The following is a 17,354-nucleotide window of genomic DNA, read 5'->3' on the forward strand; positions in this document are numbered from 1 at the left end:
GAAAAGAAAACAGGCAGCATCTTTAATCATACAAGACAGCTTCGGTTGTTTATTAATTCATATGGATTTAATGACATTTGTGACCCAAGATTATCTTGACACTTGCGCGCGCACGGACACACACACACACACACACACACACACACACACACACACACACACACGCATACACACAAATCCCACCAGAGAGACACACAAAGAAGATACCAAGAGCCCTTAAAACACTCCGGTAAAACAACTTTCATCTCACGATATACAATCCGTACAGTGTTATTTTTAAACCAATTCTGATGTATAATGTAAACATTTTGCAGAACACACTTTAAATGTTGTTTCCATCACAAGTAAACTGCAGAGAGCTTCATAAACTTGCTAGCAAAAAAAAAGTTTATTGCACTCTCTAGTGACCAAGTGTGGCAACATCCATTGTGTAAAATCCATTTGGGTTTCACAGTTGTGCTAAAATTGTCTTTTTCATCTATAAATAATTGCAAAAAAAATAATTTCAGATCTTTGCATAAAGATATAAAAACCCTGTGTCGTTTCTGTTATCTCACTCAGATTTCATATTAGAGGGAAATGTTTTAAATTACAGCTCCTGGATCGGATGAGTTCTCACATTAGTTGTGCAGTGAGAAAGCACAATGTGGAGAATTTAAATACCAATGACTTTATGCTTCAGAATGAGCATAAATCTGAGCAAAGGCCTTTTCTGTTTCAACTCACACATCTGCCACAAATAGAAAACCTTTTCCCAACAGTCTCAACAACACAGCGTATTTATTTCATTTTTTCCTTACTCTGTTACAGAACAGTCCCATAGCATAAAGGAGCAGTAACATGAAGTGTCACTACAGTGCTTCTTTCTCAACTTTTTATTGCACAACACGTGAGGCTTGTAGGAGCCTCACTGACCAGCCTCGTTTACTGCATTTAATTCATATTTTTGGCCGCGTTTCCCCCCAAACCAAGTGTAGACATTTTTTTGCTAAATTTGATTTTCTTTAGAATTACTTCTATTCCAACTCAGGCTTCTAATGCAACTGTAACCCTGGAGGTTTCATCTTACATTAATCTCCCTCTGTATATCTATCTCGGCACCAATTTGTCACAGCATCATCTTTAAGACATTTACTCCACAACAATATCTGTACTTCCTCATTTCCTTTCTTCTTCAAACCCTGATCAAAAGTCTCACCCCCCCCCTTCCCACTGCCTCTCTGATGGGTACAGGACACCAAACACATGAAAAAAAGGGATCAGGGTCTTTTCCCTGCAACAAAATGAACTTGGCACATGATGATTCCTAACCCAACACAACAGGTCAGGTCAGGTGAGGGGGGGGGGGTGAATCACTTGAGTACCTCGTCTGTGCTCTTGAACATGAGAATGGCGTTGGAGATCTTGAGGGCGGGGCCTAGCTTGATGCTCATGATCTTCACAATGTCGGTCTGTGTCAGCAGCAGGAAGGCCTCCCCGTCAATCATCTGGGCAGAAGCAGACACAACAGCGCTGATGCGACTGGACATGACTGGTCTAGAAATTAATTAGTTTTGTCTGCCACGGGCACATCAAATACATAAAACAGAAACACCTGTAGTGTGCTTTAACCTAATATTTCATTCACACACACTTTGTGGTCTCACCTCTTCTTTGAAGAGACGGGCCTGTTCTTCACAGCCGATTAGATTCTGGACAAACATGAAGACCTGAGGTACGAACACAACCGCTTTTAGTTGATCAACCAGATGGGGACAGAGACAAAGGGACTAAACCGATGCGCAGGTAAGAGATACGGTCCGCTCACCTCTTCCACGCTCCATGCTGCCACCTGGCTGGCGTGAATGCCCTGAACGCCGGGCAGCAGCTTACAGTGCTGCTCCCAGCAAAGAGACAGAGTCCTGTCTGACTGGCTGCTCAGAGCTGACATGAACAGTGACGGGTACACGTCCTCCGAAGACATGTCTGAGGTCAAACACACACACAGATGGACAACACTTGGTAAATGGACCAAACGTTGTATTCACGGCAGATATTCAGACATTTCTAATATGGCGCAGTGATTCAATGCTGCCATCATTCAATGCTATCATCATTAAATGAGAAGTAGATATGATTGAGTGGCATCTATCGTGGGGGTCATTCTAACTGTGCTCTTCCCCCTGACACGGTGTTTCGTTAAAGCGGATACCCGTTTTATTATCTCACTGCCTCCTGCGTTCTGTGTTCACTTTACTTCCCAACCCCAAGTGAAAATGTATGCCGTGAAAGAAGGCTTGTGACCAACGGTTTGCTATCGTGTTCTCCAATCTATCCATTTTCTTGTCACAAATGAGTTGACTGCTGAGCAGACGGTGTTGCACTCCAGGGCAGAGAGTAGCCCGATGCATCATTCACAGCTGACATGAACGACTTCCATTGAAATGCATAACCTCCTTGAAGCAGATCTGACAGGCGGATACACCCTGAAGCCGCAGAGTAAAATGCTCGCATCAAAGACAGATACGCATTGTTGGCTTTGAAAACTCACTCTGGTAGTCTCTCTGCTGGTTCTTCCTGTATTTGGGAGGACGGCCAATCCTGGCAACAGAGGAAATGATCAATGAGAGACAAAGGCAAAGGCGCATGCACGTGTAGACCAACACACAGACCTGCCACGGAAATGTGTCTTCTTGGTCCTCTGGCCAAAGAAGAGGGTCCTCTTGCACTCTGAGTCTGACAGCTCGGCCTTCAGCCTGCCTTGGTTACGCTCAGCCAATGGGCAGCCCGATATGCAGTGATGGGCAGTGAAGCGGCCGGTCACGTGGCCCGAGCCATCACAACCAGGAGTCGGACACTTCCTGTTTCAAAGAGCCAGATGTCAGGTATTCATTTGTATATTGAATGGTTGACCTCATGAATAAAGCCTCCATGAAACGATGGTAGAGTTGAGTTTCGCTGACCTGTTGTGGAAGCTGTACTTGTTGGCTCTGGGGTGGCTGATGGGTTTACAGGGAACCGAGGAGGGGTAGGTGGACTGGCCTGTGGTCGGAGGCTCCCTCACACCTAAATTCATTAAAGGACAGACAAATACAGTCACTAATATTGTTGGAATTTAACTAATGTGTAAGTGGTGTAAATATCATGGGGCCTTTTTAACAGCAGATTTGAAAATCAAAGATTTTACTGATCACATTATTGATGCTCTGTTCTATTCAAGCAAGTAGACTCTGACACTTAAGCAACTACAACAATAAATGCCGCTAAGATTTAATGGTATCTGTCAATTCTAACTTTGATTTGAGTTTTGAAGAAAATCAACTTCCAGTTTGGACTGAAGTGCTGGTTGCTTCCATGTGGCTGCTGCGTTTTGGTGTCCCGTGGGGGGACTTTGAGTGGGTGACCGGTCGCCTCACACCAGCCTGCTGGGTGGATGTCCGGGTGATCCGAGTCCACCCACTCATCATAGACATTACTCCAGCCGTCATAATGGACCTGAGGAGGAATACAAATGCACAATACTGTAAATCCACAGACACGCCAAATGCAGACAGCACATCTTGCATGACGGGTCCTGGGTTGGTTAGAAATAAAATGTGCCGTACAGCAACAGTAAGTGTGAGTTCTCATTCCAGTGGGGGACGTCAAACCCCACAAGTACACTCTGTTAAAGCTGTAATGGACCTGAGGGAGTTTGAGTAACATTTTGAACAAAATCCCACACATACGTGACCATGGCTGCTTCTTATCTTCATGAAATACAAGCTGAGAACAAACAAAGAAACACACACATACACACACACACACACACAGTCCCACCTTAATGCGGTGAGTATCGACCTCCTCCACTGTAGCCACTCGGATCAGACCAGGACTTCTCTTGTCAACAGCCTCCAGTTTCATCTGAGGCTGGAAGCTGTGGGCCGCACGCTGGAGACAGAAGACGATTGAATTGAACTGTAACTTGTTCAGCAAAACCAGCAAACATGTTGAATGTAGCTCCCATGAGGCATCGGCTTGACTTACGCCAAACATGAGTTCTGTTGTTTAATGTGCAGTATTTTATGCCTTTTTATTATGGATTCTACAGAACAAAGATGACAGGAAATGAGGGGGTAAAATTACATTTAACAAAGTTGAAAAGACACAAAACCTTTGTCAAATGAATCGTGGGACAAAGCACTGGTTGCATTGAATGAATCCTCCTCCTGTGCGACTTCATTTGATTCAGTTTAAAGTACTTAAGAATTTGTTTATCCAAACATCTCTGGTTTTGGTGAAAGATGTTCTCTTGACTTGACTCTGGACCAATCGTCTCCAATCGACACATTTGTTGTCCATCGGGAGGCTGATGGTCAATTTTAATTGCTCACCCTTTAGTCCCTAAAATCCTGAAAGCTGGAACTAATGTCATTTCTGTAGCCGTCTGAGACTCTGCTGAAATAGTTGGATCACTGCTAGCTTCTCATCCCCAACTTTGTAACCATTGCCATTGGAATAGAGTGTTGGAAGTGACTGTGTATGCATGCAGGTACATTAAGTGTGTGGAGATGATTTAACAAGGCGGGTACATACATCTTTGACTGTGCACTTGTGGGTTCAGGCAAGGCTCCAAGTTTAGGTAGACAGCTTGATTTTGTGTATTGCCAGTTGCCACCGTCTTTCCACATAAGTAAGTTACATTTATTTTATTACATTTTATTTATTATCTATTAATCATTTTGTTTTTCTCAGCTAAGTAAGGATTTCTGGGTTGTATAATCATTATAGCATTCTTTTCTAAAAGAATAAACATTTATTTCAGGTTCTCACCACTTTGAAGGCGTCAGCGTCCACCGCCTTGGAACCAGTTTCCCCCAAGTAGTGAGACCAGGAGAACCGGGCCTGATCTGGGTAATCTGGTGCAGTAAAACATCAATTCAACCAAAATATGTTAGTGAATACAAACATAAAACAAATTCCTCTGCAACTTATTTTCTTCTGAATAAAGTCCATGCTCTATTTCATGTATATTTCAAAAAGGAAAGAAAAAAGGAGTGGGCAGAAATGTTTTTAAAGTTAATGACCCAAGAAATGACTATGTGATAAAATCAGTGATTAACATTGAACACACTTTTCACCTTGGGGTGGTGTTAGGGGGAGGTTCCTCTCCTGGCACCAACCAATAGGGTGAATGTACGGACTGCTGGAATCGCACCTGCATAGTTTTAACAAACAACAACGTCACGCAGTTCAATAGTTACAGTGTAAGAAAAGTTGTTTTGTGTTTTCGAGCTGCTCAACTTGATGCTGGAACAGCTTTCACTGTTGTTTACATGATGCTTCATACTAATACCGAATATAATAACTACATGTGGTGTTAAAGGCCTCACTCACAAGGACAAACCCAGAGAGAATCATTAATTAAATCTACAGCTCAACTGATTTTGTTAAGTTCTTTTAGTTTATTATTCAGTTTCCAAAATGTATAATTGTTTTAAATACATTAATTAAAATCCTGTTTGCTGTATAAAACAAAATAAACAACAACACACCAACACAGACGGTAGTGAATGAAGAAAGAGCGTCTAATGTCAAAAGAATCCTATATTTTTCATTTATGTAGATCGAGACCAAATAAGAGCTGAAGGGAGAGTAAATATAGAACATTAATCAGGTAAGGAAAAGCACAAATCCAAAATGAATGTACACTATTTCTAGTTTTTCAGCCATGGCAACTCCATATAGTGAGATATTTATTTTTGCGTTGTTCTTCCCGTCCCAAGTGGCCATGTTTAGATTAATGCAGCCTTACTACACCTGTAGTTTGGTTCATTTGGTCGGGACCACATTGTTGTGTTTAAGATCTGCTCCTCTCCCGGTTCACACTGGCTTTTTACAAATGAACCAAATCTGTAGACATGAAGTTAAACAGACCGAAAGACTTTATGGTTCAATCTGCATACGACGGGCCAACGTTTCTCCGCTGCTGCTCAGCCAAGCATTTCTGCCAGATTCTTTTCTTCAGTAATTTTCCAAAGCGACACATCCACAACGTGTTTGAGGCTCACCAGTAATCATACGTATCATCCCAGTTGTCAAAATGAACCAGGAAGCGGTCGTCCACCACGTCTGTGACAGTTGCTACACAGATGAGGGAAGGGTTCATGCGGTCGACGGCCTCCAGCTTCATTCCTATCGCAAAACTGCCCTTCACGTCGATCTAAACAGAAAGCCTTTATGTTAGAAATGACCTAGCGAGTGCACGTGAGGAAGTAGACTAGGAATCCACTAATCATTAAAAAGCGGTAGGTTTGATATATTGAAGCTTAAACATTAGCAAGTAAATATCAACCCAAACAAGCATACAGCTTTTTGACGTCCTGGCGTTAAATATTAATACTAAAGCAAACAGGCAAAAGGCCCGACTTCGGCACTTGCGTCCTCGTGAGGTGAAAGTTTCCTAAAGTGATCACAGCGGTTTAAAACAGTTTTACTGTAACTGCTTCGTGTTGGAGTTTCCCCAACAACACCAAACCATTCACCGCATCCATTCGTGCTTGTAGATAAGACAACTACCGTATATTATATAGTGGCAGTTACCCTCCCAGGACTGGCAAAGAGTTCTTTGGACGCCACTTGTGCTTTAGTCATTCTCAGGTAGTTGGTCCAGGTAAACTCCTCCTCCTTACAGCCTGCAGGAAAAACAGAGAAGATTAAACGTGATTGAACGCGAGGGGAAATTCACTACTTTCATTTCTTGTAGGAGTCGAGGAAGACAATATGTACTTAACAGATCCTGGTAAAAATAATTCTTGAATCAACCCTTTTTATCTTGTTGTTTAATACGTACAAAACTGGGCTCATTGAGTGTTGTCATCAACATGAAGTTACCCTGCAACCAGCCAGTGAGTTTTAGAGGTGCCGGTGAGTATATTTTGAATGGACGGGGTAAGTGAACGTGAATTAGTATATTTCCTAAAATGTCATGCTGTTCCTAATGATTGGACCCGTGAGAGGTATAATATCAGACAAGGTTTTTTGTCTTTGATATCTTGTATTGGCCCTCTGGTCTCTCAGCAAGTCTTATGACCGCTCACCTTTGGGAGTGTGCAGTTTGTGTCCTGTGCTCTCACACCAGCCTGCAGGGTGGATGTCCGGGGAGTTGGCATTCACCCAGAAGTCGTGGCAGTCAGAGTAGCCGTCGAAATGAAGCCGCAGCCGGTACCCACAGACCTGAATGAAAACATGAATCATTAAATAAACAAAAGAGAAGGCGACACTCCTCCTGCAGGCAAAGCAGCCGCTAAGTAAAGGGTGATTTTAAACCCAACTAACCAGCCTTCGCCAGTCAGGACCCTTCACCCATGTTAGTCTGGCTCACCTCGGCCACGGTGAGAACAAAGTACATAGACGGATGCTGCGGGTCGATGCCTTCCAGCTTCATTCCCTGCTTGAAGCCGCTCTTCACCGTTGGCACTCTCTGGGTCTGGACGCATGGGATACAAAGGCAAATATTTCAGCACAGATCACAGAGATTCTAGCAAACATCATTCATTCATCAATCATTAAGACAAAGCTTGTGTGGCCCAAATATTTAGATTGTTAAATAAATAAATAACTTTTATATGAAACTCCCTCAACCGCACACTCTGCGAAAGAAAAGGCATAATTGGCTGCAAACATCTTTTTAGCATCTCTCAATTTACATTTCTTATTTCCTTCCTCGACAATGCCTTTCCCTTAGAGAGAGGGATCATTCGCCCTGCTATCAGACGAGCTGCAGTGAAAAGAAGTAAAAAGTTCATGTGTCCAATATGTGACCCTGAGGGAAGCGGAGCCTGAAACTGCTTAGTTTGATGAACATAAAACTCAAACGAACCTCTTGGAAAAGCTTGTTGGGGGCAGCAACAGCCTTGGTTTCCTCCAGATACTGAGCCCACGTCCACTGCTCTGTCTTACTGTCTCCAGCTTCACCAAATACACAAGTTCAGTTATTGGTTAGTGACAGACAATCAAAAAGGTAATGCAAACATTCGGGGGCTGGATCGAAAGCCCAATTCACAGCATTTCCAATGTTATATGGAATTACATCCTATTGACTATGAAAGGCAGATAAAATGGATGGAACAGCCGACAAATAAGCAAAAGCGTTAAAAAAAGAATAAAACATGACATAACCGACAAAAGAATACAAGATTAATCCAACCTCCTCTGATGTGTCGGCCGTCTGCTTTAGAATCATCCATTTTCTCATCCTAAAATACACATAATAGAAATAAGGCATGAGCTCAGAGTAGAAGGAAAGTACTGTTCACCGTTCAAACACATTAACATTACTTTTAGTAATGGAAAGCCATCTGTATAGATCAGTCTGAATTCATCACAAATGAGAACATCAATATCTTTATCTGGATTTTAAATATAAACAACAAAGCCGTCCCACCGTGCCTTCGATGTCAGAGTCTTCCTCAGAGGGACTCAGGTATTCCTTCCTCTTCCTCTTCCTCATCGGTTTCAGGTGATCGGGGTTGAGGGAGGAGACCCTCCCGCCTGCCGGCACCTTCTCTACTCCGATGATCCTCCTGAGGTGCAGAGAGGACACGTACAGGGTTACTCAGGTCCAAACACATCACCACTGAACTCTTTACTTCCTTTCTAAAAACATAAACCGGTTACATTGTAATCCCCACTGCTTTTGTCGTATTTCAATCAAAAAGGTTTTTCATGTTTTTGCAGGCAAATTACAATACTTACAAATTACAATAATCCTGTGTTTTCAAATGTATGTCATGACGTGATGAACGTCCGGACAACACAATGAAAGTGCAGAAAAAACACCTTTTAAGTACAAAAAGTATCGGTAGAAATCTATGATTCTAGCCCTGTATTGTTCTGCATTATCGCCCACTTCTAGCATGTGTGAGCATCAAGCAACATACTTGTCAGGGATGGGCTCTCTGCGCAGCTCCTCTGTGTAGGTCCTCTGAGCTCTGGCATCGTAGGTCGGATGTCCCAGTCCAGCCTGGACTTCAGGTTTGACCGGCACCAACCTCTCTGGCTCCACTACTCCCCCTCTCACAGGGCCGACTGCAGCCGAAACTTCTTATTAGGACGCAACAGGATAGGTTGATCATACTGGTTGACATTTCAAATCCAATTCTCATAATCTGTTGCTCTTTATGAAAGGAACGTTATTCCCTTTACTGAATTCAGGTGGAGTTTGTTACTGCACTCACATGTATTCTCGTTTGTGAGTATTTCTACTATTCATTGATTGCTCTTTGCCATTTTTAAGCCAGATTTTGATTTTTCAAAACATGTGAGGGGTAACACTTCCCGTGTAAAGTTCTCTGCAACTGCTGACATTAAAAATGGTTTCATTGATCATTGAAAATGGCACGCTGTGAAATATTTAGAACAGCAATGTAGCCACACATAGAAAGTAACAGCCGTTAAGGTGACCTCATGCATCAAAAAAGAAGAATCTTGTCGTCACTACATCGTCACATAACCACAACTCCACCTGGCTTGTCTGCTGGTGCGCTCTCGGCCTCAGCAGATCTCCCAGAGGTCCCAGCTGCTGGTTCAGTGATGCTGCTGGGGGTCCCTGGGGTGATCAGTGTGCTCAACGTTCCCACGTCACTCACACAGAACTGCAGCACACAATAAACACACACACACACACACAATGTATCCATCCCTTTAAATGCGTCTAGTTGTCTAGTTTTAAACATTTTACCCTTTTTGCTCCTCAAAACCAATTCATCAGCAAATTTCCAAAGATGCAATGTTGCCTGGTTTGTTTCCATGTCACCAACCTGTTCCCATTCAAGCATAGCCTCTTCATAACGTGAGAAAACATGTGTTAAGGTGTTTTTTTCCTAGTATTCTGTCTTTGTAACTGCATCTCCTTCATGCTAAACCACTGCAGTAAGATCCAGTAAATACATATTTATAGCAAAATAAATATGGGTACTTTTTATTGATTCAGGATTTTGGTGAGCCATTATTCCTCATTGTTAATGTGGCAAATTGCTTCCCAAAATAACAAAATAAACCAGAGTCTTCTGGATTGTGATTGATTGTTTTTACACAACATTTTTAATGTTACCTTGAGGTTGCTGCTGGGTAGGATGGCCACCCCCTCCTTCCACTCTAGGACGTGGACAATGCTACAGGCCCCGCCCACCTGTGCTGTCAGGGTGGGTGTGGCTGCTTCATTGGCCCTGCCTCCTTTACCTGGGTCTCCCATGGCAACAGCTGGAGTCACCTCCAGCTTCTGATGACTGACAGCTGGAGCTGAGGAGAGACATGCAGTCAAATTCTTCCTCCCCCAAGGCAGGTCATGATTATCCACGACAAAACAATTGTGATCAATTAAATCATCGATGATATCGTTACTGTAATTTAAAGTAAATCAAAAAGCAAAGCTGTGTGGGCATGACCCTTTTTCCATGAAAATTCCTGTATTTGTCTAACTATCATTGTAGCAGGCCCCTAGGAAGCATTATAAAGCCTCTCATGTGATGATATTCATTATCGATCTAACAGAAATTGAACCTGGTATTTTATATCACAATCTGGAAACAAATCCAATATTGTTCCATCCATACCCAAGAGCACATCCTTTGTTTCCCACCCCATCTTTAATTTAATTATAACTATTTGATTTCTGTTTTGCTAAAATAATATCTTGCCTTAGGGTACAAAAATAATGTGGAAAGGTTAACTTGTATCAGTGGAGACAGTGTGTTGTCCAAGACACCACGAGTCATTTAAAAGAGGTCAACTTCCTTATTGAATCTAGCACTCTGACTCTTAACCAACAGTGACTCAACACCTGTCGACCCCATTTTGCTGTGTAAAGATGATAAGTTCCCCTTTAGAGGACTAGGTGGCATCTCGTGGGTGAGGAAGCAGACTCTCTCCTCTAAACTGTTTTCCAAGCGTGTAGAAGAGCCTTCAGAGGTCTTCACTGTACTGTTGGTATAGATATTTGGTAAAATATATAGACAGTATAAAGAAGGTCTCCGTTAGTGTGCTCACCTGGAAGGAGGAAAGCTGTGGCGGTGTGTGCTTGGGGCCGAGCCTTCTTGGCCCCACCGTCACTCGCACAGACGAGGACGGCCTCGTTGGGGGACGAGGAGGAGCATGGGTCCACAGGGGTGCGATCGGGTTCCTTTGGTAGAGCCTCCACGTTCCCTTTGGCACTCATCACGGCGTCCCTGTCCTTTACTCCGGAGCACTGCAGAGTGAAGCGTATGAGGGACAGGGCTCTCAAAAGGCATCACAGGGTAGCGCCATGGTTACGACCTCAGGATGTGAATCCCTCCTTTAAACATATGACTAGACCTAAATGTCTAAAAGAACATGTTTTATTTTGAGTTAGTTGTAATAATGGTAACAAGAATAGAAACGAAATGCCGCAAACCCACTTTGAGGCATTTCTCAACATTTAAAATGATATCACAATTTTTAACTATAAAGTCTCTGCTTTTTGCTGAGAAATGTGGATAAAGATTAGCTCAATTTTATTCAACAAGGAAATACTTTTAATTAACATTATTTCCCCAGATATTAAATTATTATATTTATAGTTATTTAGGGATTCCAATTTACAGAATGATAGAGCCTTCCTCCATCAAAAGCCATGACCCCGTGTGACTTTCCAACCGCCATCCATCAAAAAGGCAATAATGGTGACACACCGATATTTACGCACAAGCTGAAGTCCAGGCAGACAAAAAAATAAACACATTTCAGTTAAAATGGCGGAGGGAAACACATCCGGTAGGCAGTTTTCTTTAAATAAAAGCAGTGTCTCAAACCCTGTGAAAATGTCTTTTAGCGAAAAATGAGCCCTGTCCCCCATTCCAGCTGCATCTCAAATGAATGAGCAGCATTCACTCGTCACAACAATGTAAAGCGTGTTAGATGTGTCAGTAAGAGCACGAGTTTATTTCAATTTAACTCGATAGGTTAGTGAGACGCGTGATACCTCAAACATACATTTAAAAATGGAAAGCAATTGTGGTTGAATACATCCTAAATACCAAAAATGATTTGCCTTAAAAACACATTTAAACCGGTTCCTTTAAAACCGTTGTGATTAAAAGAGGTTCCGATCTTTCGAAATAACAGAAAAATTAATAAATGTGAAACAAATTCGTGGTTTTCAGATCAATTCGGAACTGAATTTTGGCTTACCAGCTATTATCTCCTGCGGCTCCGGGGCTCGTAGTGCGCATGCGCGAGTCCACAGCACAGTCACCGCTCGATGCCTATAATAGAAAACCAAACGACTTCGAGCGCAACCGCTCCGCCGTCGAGATGTGAAAATAATGTGGACTATCGATCCGCGAGGGGAGCAGTGAGCGCAAGCGCTTATTTCAAAAGGAAAATAATTAATATATCCACAACATGGTTTCTGTTTGTTTGCCAGAAAAAAGCCGCCCTTCAATGAAAGGCAATTATATAATTAGCAGGATATAGGTCATACCGATACCGCAGATATGTTTCATATGACGGGGACAGAAAATACCAGAGGGAGAGATAGTTTGAATAAGATTTTTAATTGATCGTACAATAAAAATAAAAAAAAGACATCTCCATAAGACGGAGTGGGGGGGGGGCGGTAGCCGTAAACTTTAAACAGCAGCTTCAACAACCCCATAACCTTTGAAATAAACTAGAAAGTAAAATGGAATTTAAATGTGATTCCGTGGGTGTTGCAATGAAAACTAGGTGGTGAGAAGAGCAAATGGGAAATTGCATTTGAGGCATTGAAGCTCTAATACAAAACAGTAAGTAAAAACTTAAGGATTTTACACAATTCCTTCCCGTATGTCCAAAAACAAAATATTTTTTCAAAAGTCGATGAAACCATTTATTTATGTACAATGTTGAGAGTGCTCCCCAAAAACGCAGTTCTATAATGACATAAAACCCATTATTTTGTATTTCTTGCATCCCAGTTGTGTATTTTAGAGTACCACAAAAATAAATGAAAAAGCATTTGAGACCCAAGTTCAAAATGACCATCTGCTACAATGCTTCAGTGATACACTACTTTCCCCCAAAACTACAGCTGAATGAATAAGAAATCTTTACTATTGCCAACTGTTTGATGGATGTTGCAGGACTAAATGGAAAGGCATTTAAGTAAGCTAGATAGATCTACAGTGACAACTGACTCTTTTACCAAGTTCACCAAACCATGAATTCATGTTATTTCCGCCACGAGACAGACGATACAGAAATCAGACTGACTGGTGCATCCTTTAATAAAACAGAATCTTAGACATGTTAAGAGAAGTAAACACTTGGAGAAAAGTAGAGAGCAAGGAAGCATAAGCCAGTAAGACGAGACGGCTCACTATGTACAGCAAAGGGATCGAGCTCCACGAGGAGAGAAACAACGCCCTTTGTTTTAAATTCCACTAATCCCGAGAGGCTGATCTAGACCGTGAGCGTGAGGCTGAACGCTTTTCCCTGGACATGGATCGGCGGTCCTCCCCTCGAGGAGATGGGGAGCGGGACGGAGACTTGGCAACACACTGCTCCACGCCGTTGGCCATCGGGGACGCTGAATGACTGCGGGTCTTTTCGACAGAAATCTCCTTGGAACGACTGCGAGAATCCCGCTCAGACTTCACCTTTGAACGGCTCTTTGAACGGGACTTTGATTTCCGGTCAGCCGAGTGAGAACGGGATCTGGGGGAGCGAGAACGGGACTTTTCTTTGCGGTCAGCTGAACGAGAACGTGATTTGGGGGAGCGTGAACGGGACTTTTCTTTCCGGTCAGTCGAGCGAGAAAGTGATTTGCGAGAACGTGATTTGCGAGACCGAGAACGGGACCTGCGGTTGCAAGACATTGATTTCCTCCCTCCCGACTTGGAGCGAGACTTCCTTCCAGATCGAGAGCGGCGACGTCTCTTGTTGCTATGGGAACGAGACCTGTAGGGAATGAATTAAATGTTTTGACCAAATGCTACTTAAGTATTTACTAATTATTGGTAAAACACCCAATACACCGGTTCATTTTTCCACAACTGTATTTGAATCTTATTTTTGTGATTAGTCTCAGTCTCACCTTGAGTGGGATCTGGAGCGGCTCCTGGAGCTCCTGCGGCTCCTGCTGCGACGACTTCGAGATCTACGGGTGACAGCACAAAGTTAAAAATAAAAAAAACCAACTACGGCAAATTCCTCTGCAAGATATCAGTGCTACACAGGTCTGTTTGCCTCTTTGACAAAAGGTCAGACTCATCAAATGAGGTGATTTGCCGTTCCCACCTGGAGCGGCTGCCGGAGTAAGATCTCCGTTTGCGAGGTCGTTCCTCCACAAGACGAATCTTCCGTCCATTAATGTCGGTGCCATCCAGCTTGTCAATGGCCCTCCTCAGGTCCGACTCGGACCGAAACTCAATCACGCCCTCATTCGTGCGTTCCTTGTGGGCATCTGCATACGTCACCTCTCCTGCTTGACGCATGAAGTCCTTTGGGACGAAAAGAAAAAACCTTTAAAAGAACAAACCAATATGCAGACAATTCCATTCTGTCTGAGCAGTTGAGGTTTAAATGGCGCAAACCAACAGAAAACAATAGTTACGGGTTCAAAAGCGTACCTTGAGGTCTTGCCAACTGCAGCGGCTGGACAAGTTCTCCACGATGAGGCGGTACTCAGTACGGACTGGAGGTCCGTACTTGTCCCTGCCAGTGCGGCTCCGGCTGCTGTAACCGCTACCTTTAAGAATAACAGCACGTGGAAAAAAGTTAGAAATGGCCCGAGACACAATGAACTACTGGCCTGGATTATAAAATGAAACCACGGCAATGTCCTGCCAGACTAAAGTCCAAAGGCATATAAATTTGAACTTAATGACAGGGGTCCCCCGATCCCATTTTCAAAACACAAAGCTTCAGATAAATCTAGTGGCCACTGTGAGAGCTCTTTGTAATGCATTGTATTCAGCATTTTGATGTTCTCTGCTGAAAAGAACACCACTGCATCCCTTTCCGGCCAAACAAAGCCTGTCTTTCTCCGGATCATCACACTGTGATGGTTAAGCCGCATAAACAAATGTGACAGTGATGTTCTTTCAAGAACTCCGAACCCTGTAACACAAACAGAAAGGAGGTATCCACATAGGTTGCGGTCAAGGGAGGCTGCTCAATCAAATTAATAAAGAATGAGGTAAAAAAAAAAAAAAGAAATATACCGATCTTTTGGCATTTGACCAGATGTCGGTCTGAAATTTGGTTTTCTCAGTTCTCTCACTTACAACATTTGTGCCTGTAAGTTCTTTACTTGAGCCGCTCCACTTATGTTTGCTGTCAACATAAAAACCAATGGCAATCCTCACCATCACCCCTGGTCTATTGGCAAAAGGCTGCTGTCATCATGGCTTCCGGTTAGGTCAGCCAAGGATCAAGGGGGGCAAAGGTCACACACACATTGTAAGGTGAAAGCCAAGGCCAAACGGGACAGGCAGTCATCTTAGCCAGTCATCTTTAGCCTCAATGGACTCTCAGCCTCAGCCCGCAACTGGACTCTTTCAAATTGAAACATCAAGGACTTTTGTTAATGTGGAATATAGAAATATATACCAAAGTTAAAAATACACATTTCACATGAAAATGTTCTAAAAGTTCTAATGCTAACTCTACAACTGCACTTTGTAGTGATAATTTGCAATTAGCTTTTCTTCTGTGGTGCAAACAAAAAATATCTATGCCTTAAATACATGGCATGTCAAACTAACAATTTTCATCCATGGTAACTTTGCAATCTGTGTTAGGAAAGCAAGCAATCTGGCTAATGCAAATGTCTACAGCCTGAGTTCTGCTATTTGAGGTTTCTGACTTGCATATTATTGTTCCAACCCCGATAATGAACTACGGACCAACCAAGGGTGGCCCGCGCTCACTAGGGAGGAGCAAAAACCAGCATGTCAACCACCTGTGATGGGGGGAAATGAGATTTGTTCAGAAGACTAAGGATGAACAAGCAAACAAGAATTACAACTCTGTGAGCAAGATTAATGTAAATCCAGAACTTCTCCATGGGGGCGTTACATGAATGCATTAAACATGAGGTAGAGCTACAGATAGTGTGACAGCAGCTCCCTAAATTAGCATGGAATCTGAGCCATAGTAAGCATGCAGTCACGTAACACTATCGTGGGATAGTTGGGGTTATAGACCGTGGTAGTGTACCTGAAATAATCACAGTGTAACTGTATCAGTTAGAAGGAAGAAACCACATAAGGGCTCCCTGTGCAGTCCACATCGACACCTCACCCGAAGGGGAAGCGAGGGCATCTCGTAATAGACTGCACTTACTGCGCCCACCACCCAAGTGACCCCCACCGTAGCCATCTCGATCTCGCCGCGGCCCGCGGGCGTTTTCCACGATCACCCGCTCCCCGCACAGCTCCTTGCCGTTCAGCTCGTACACGGCGTCGTCGGCGTCCCGGTTATCCTCGAACTCCACGAAGCCATAGCTGGAATGGAAAGACACATTTAAAAAAAAACCTCATCGACTAGTTGTGTGGGCCGCTCGCACTGCAATGGAAACCAAACACAAAGACGCCATGTTGGCCCTGCGACGGCCGTCGCACAAGCGCGAGTGGAAGTTACGGAGTCAGCAAAAACAGCGGGAAAAATATTGAAAACTGTCGGGTTTACAAAGGGGTTGGCCTGCTCATACGCTAAAAGCGCTAAATGTTTTAAAATGCTAACACCGTGACGTGAAACGTGGCTCACATGGACGCGTCACGCTCCGTTAATGGTAACGGTAGTTAGGCGATATCAGGAAATGCATGAAATACCCACCCGTTCTTCAAATCGATCTCCATGAGCTTTCCATATCCGCTGAAAAATCGCTGTATGTCCTTTTCGCGGACATTATAGCTCAGTCGTCCGATGTAAACACGAGGCATGATGTCCGGCGTTGTTCTCGATTGTTCTCCGCGGCCCGTTTACTAGCTGCAAGGAGGGAGTCGTTGGCTCAGCCGTAGCTTCTTCTTCTTCTACTTCCTGGTTGTGTTCGATTTCTTCTTCTTTAGTATTCAAAGCTGACAAACCTGTTTAGCACATTACCGCCACCAGGCGGCCCGGCTGAAGACGACACACAGGAGGCCATGGCCGATGCTCTCCTTAAAACAATTCCAAGTATTGGCTTTTTGCCTTCTTTATTGGCGAGTTCAATCGATATGCAAGGCAAGGCAATTTTATATGTAGCAAGACAATTCAAAGTGCTTCATATAAAAACATTAAAAACATAAATTATGGAGATTTTACAAACAGAAAACATTTCTTTTAGCAATACAAAATAAACAATAAACAAACAATACAGACATAATGAATATCACTGTGGAGAAAGAAGCACA

General features: G+C 43.2%; 2 protein-coding genes across 6 annotated transcripts; both read right to left on the reverse strand.

Annotated features, from left to right (window-relative positions):
• Positions 1-10: 10 nt before the first annotated feature.
• l3mbtl1 (L3MBTL histone methyl-lysine binding protein 1) lies at positions 11-12,298 on the reverse strand. 4 transcript variants are annotated; one of them, XM_062563797.1, is made up of 22 exons: positions 12,169-12,298; positions 11,008-11,206; positions 10,073-10,260; positions 9,485-9,614; positions 8,901-9,063; positions 8,405-8,543; positions 8,168-8,216; positions 7,841-7,929; positions 7,343-7,447; positions 7,059-7,194; positions 6,562-6,653; positions 6,030-6,181; positions 5,100-5,176; positions 4,792-4,877; positions 3,799-3,909; positions 3,305-3,474; positions 2,943-3,044; positions 2,652-2,840; positions 2,531-2,556; positions 1,808-1,965; positions 1,647-1,709; positions 11-1,487 (listed from the first exon to the last, which is right to left on the reverse strand). In XM_062563797.1, exons 2-22 carry the CDS (start codon positions 11,174-11,176, stop codon positions 1,353-1,355), a joined length of 2,529 nt encoding a protein of 842 aa, XP_062419781.1. In that variant the 5' UTR covers positions 11,177-11,206; positions 12,169-12,298; the 3' UTR covers positions 11-1,352. The 4 variants fall into 4 exon arrangements, with proteins under 4 accessions (XP_062419781.1, XP_062419780.1, XP_062419779.1 ...); XM_062563796.1 differs by having other exon boundaries at positions 2,531-2,580; positions 8,901-9,048; positions 12,169-12,290; XM_062563795.1 differs by having other exon boundaries at positions 2,531-2,580; positions 8,901-9,060; positions 12,169-12,290.
• A 216-nt stretch (positions 12,299-12,514) lies between these two features.
• Positions 12,515-17,016, reverse strand: LOC119222599 (serine/arginine-rich splicing factor 6-like). Of its 2 annotated transcripts, none has more exons than XM_037479371.2 (6): positions 16,798-17,016; positions 16,333-16,466; positions 14,589-14,707; positions 14,257-14,459; positions 14,054-14,116; positions 12,515-13,917 (listed from the first exon to the last, which is right to left on the reverse strand). In XM_037479371.2, exons 1-6 carry the CDS (start codon positions 16,902-16,904, stop codon positions 13,401-13,403), a joined length of 1,143 nt encoding a protein of 380 aa, XP_037335268.2. In that variant the 5' UTR covers positions 16,905-17,016; the 3' UTR covers positions 12,515-13,400. The 2 variants fall into 2 exon arrangements, with proteins under 2 accessions (XP_037335268.2, XP_037335267.2); XM_037479370.2 differs by having other exon boundaries at positions 16,306-16,466.
• Positions 17,017-17,354: the final 338 nt, after the last annotated feature.

Source organism: Pungitius pungitius, chromosome 1 (assembly GCF_949316345.1).
Source record: "Pungitius pungitius chromosome 1, fPunPun2.1, whole genome shotgun sequence".
Lineage (NCBI taxonomy): Eukaryota > Metazoa > Chordata > Actinopteri > Perciformes > Gasterosteidae > Pungitius > Pungitius pungitius.

What these genes read in the sequence shown, in the direction of transcription:
- l3mbtl1 (XM_062563794.1), bottom strand. Translation starts at nt 11,176, where the DNA reads ATGAGTGCCAAAGGGAACGTGGAGGCTCTACCAAAGGAACCCGATCGC. An exon ending in CGCACCAGCAGACAAGCCAG is followed by an intron (nt 9,064 to 9,484) that starts GTGGAGTTGTGG and finishes CGTCCTAATAAG; the next exon opens with AAGTTTCGGCTGCAGTCGGC. An exon ending in ACTCTGACATCGAAGGCACG is followed by an intron (nt 8,217 to 8,404) that starts GTGGGACGGCTT and finishes TGTGTATTTTAG; the next exon opens with GATGAGAAAATGGATGATTC.
- LOC119222599 (XM_037479370.2), bottom strand. Translation starts at nt 16,904, where the DNA reads ATGCCTCGTGTTTACATCGGACGACTGAGCTATAATGTCCGCGAAAAG. An exon ending in GAGATCGATTTGAAGAACGG is followed by an intron (nt 16,467 to 16,797) that starts GTGGGTATTTCA and finishes TTTCCATTCCAG; the next exon opens with CTATGGCTTCGTGGAGTTCG. An exon ending in TCACTTGGGTGGTGGGCGCA is followed by an intron (nt 14,708 to 16,305) that starts GTAAGTGCAGTC and finishes TTATTCTTAAAG; the next exon opens with GTAGCGGTTACAGCAGCCGG.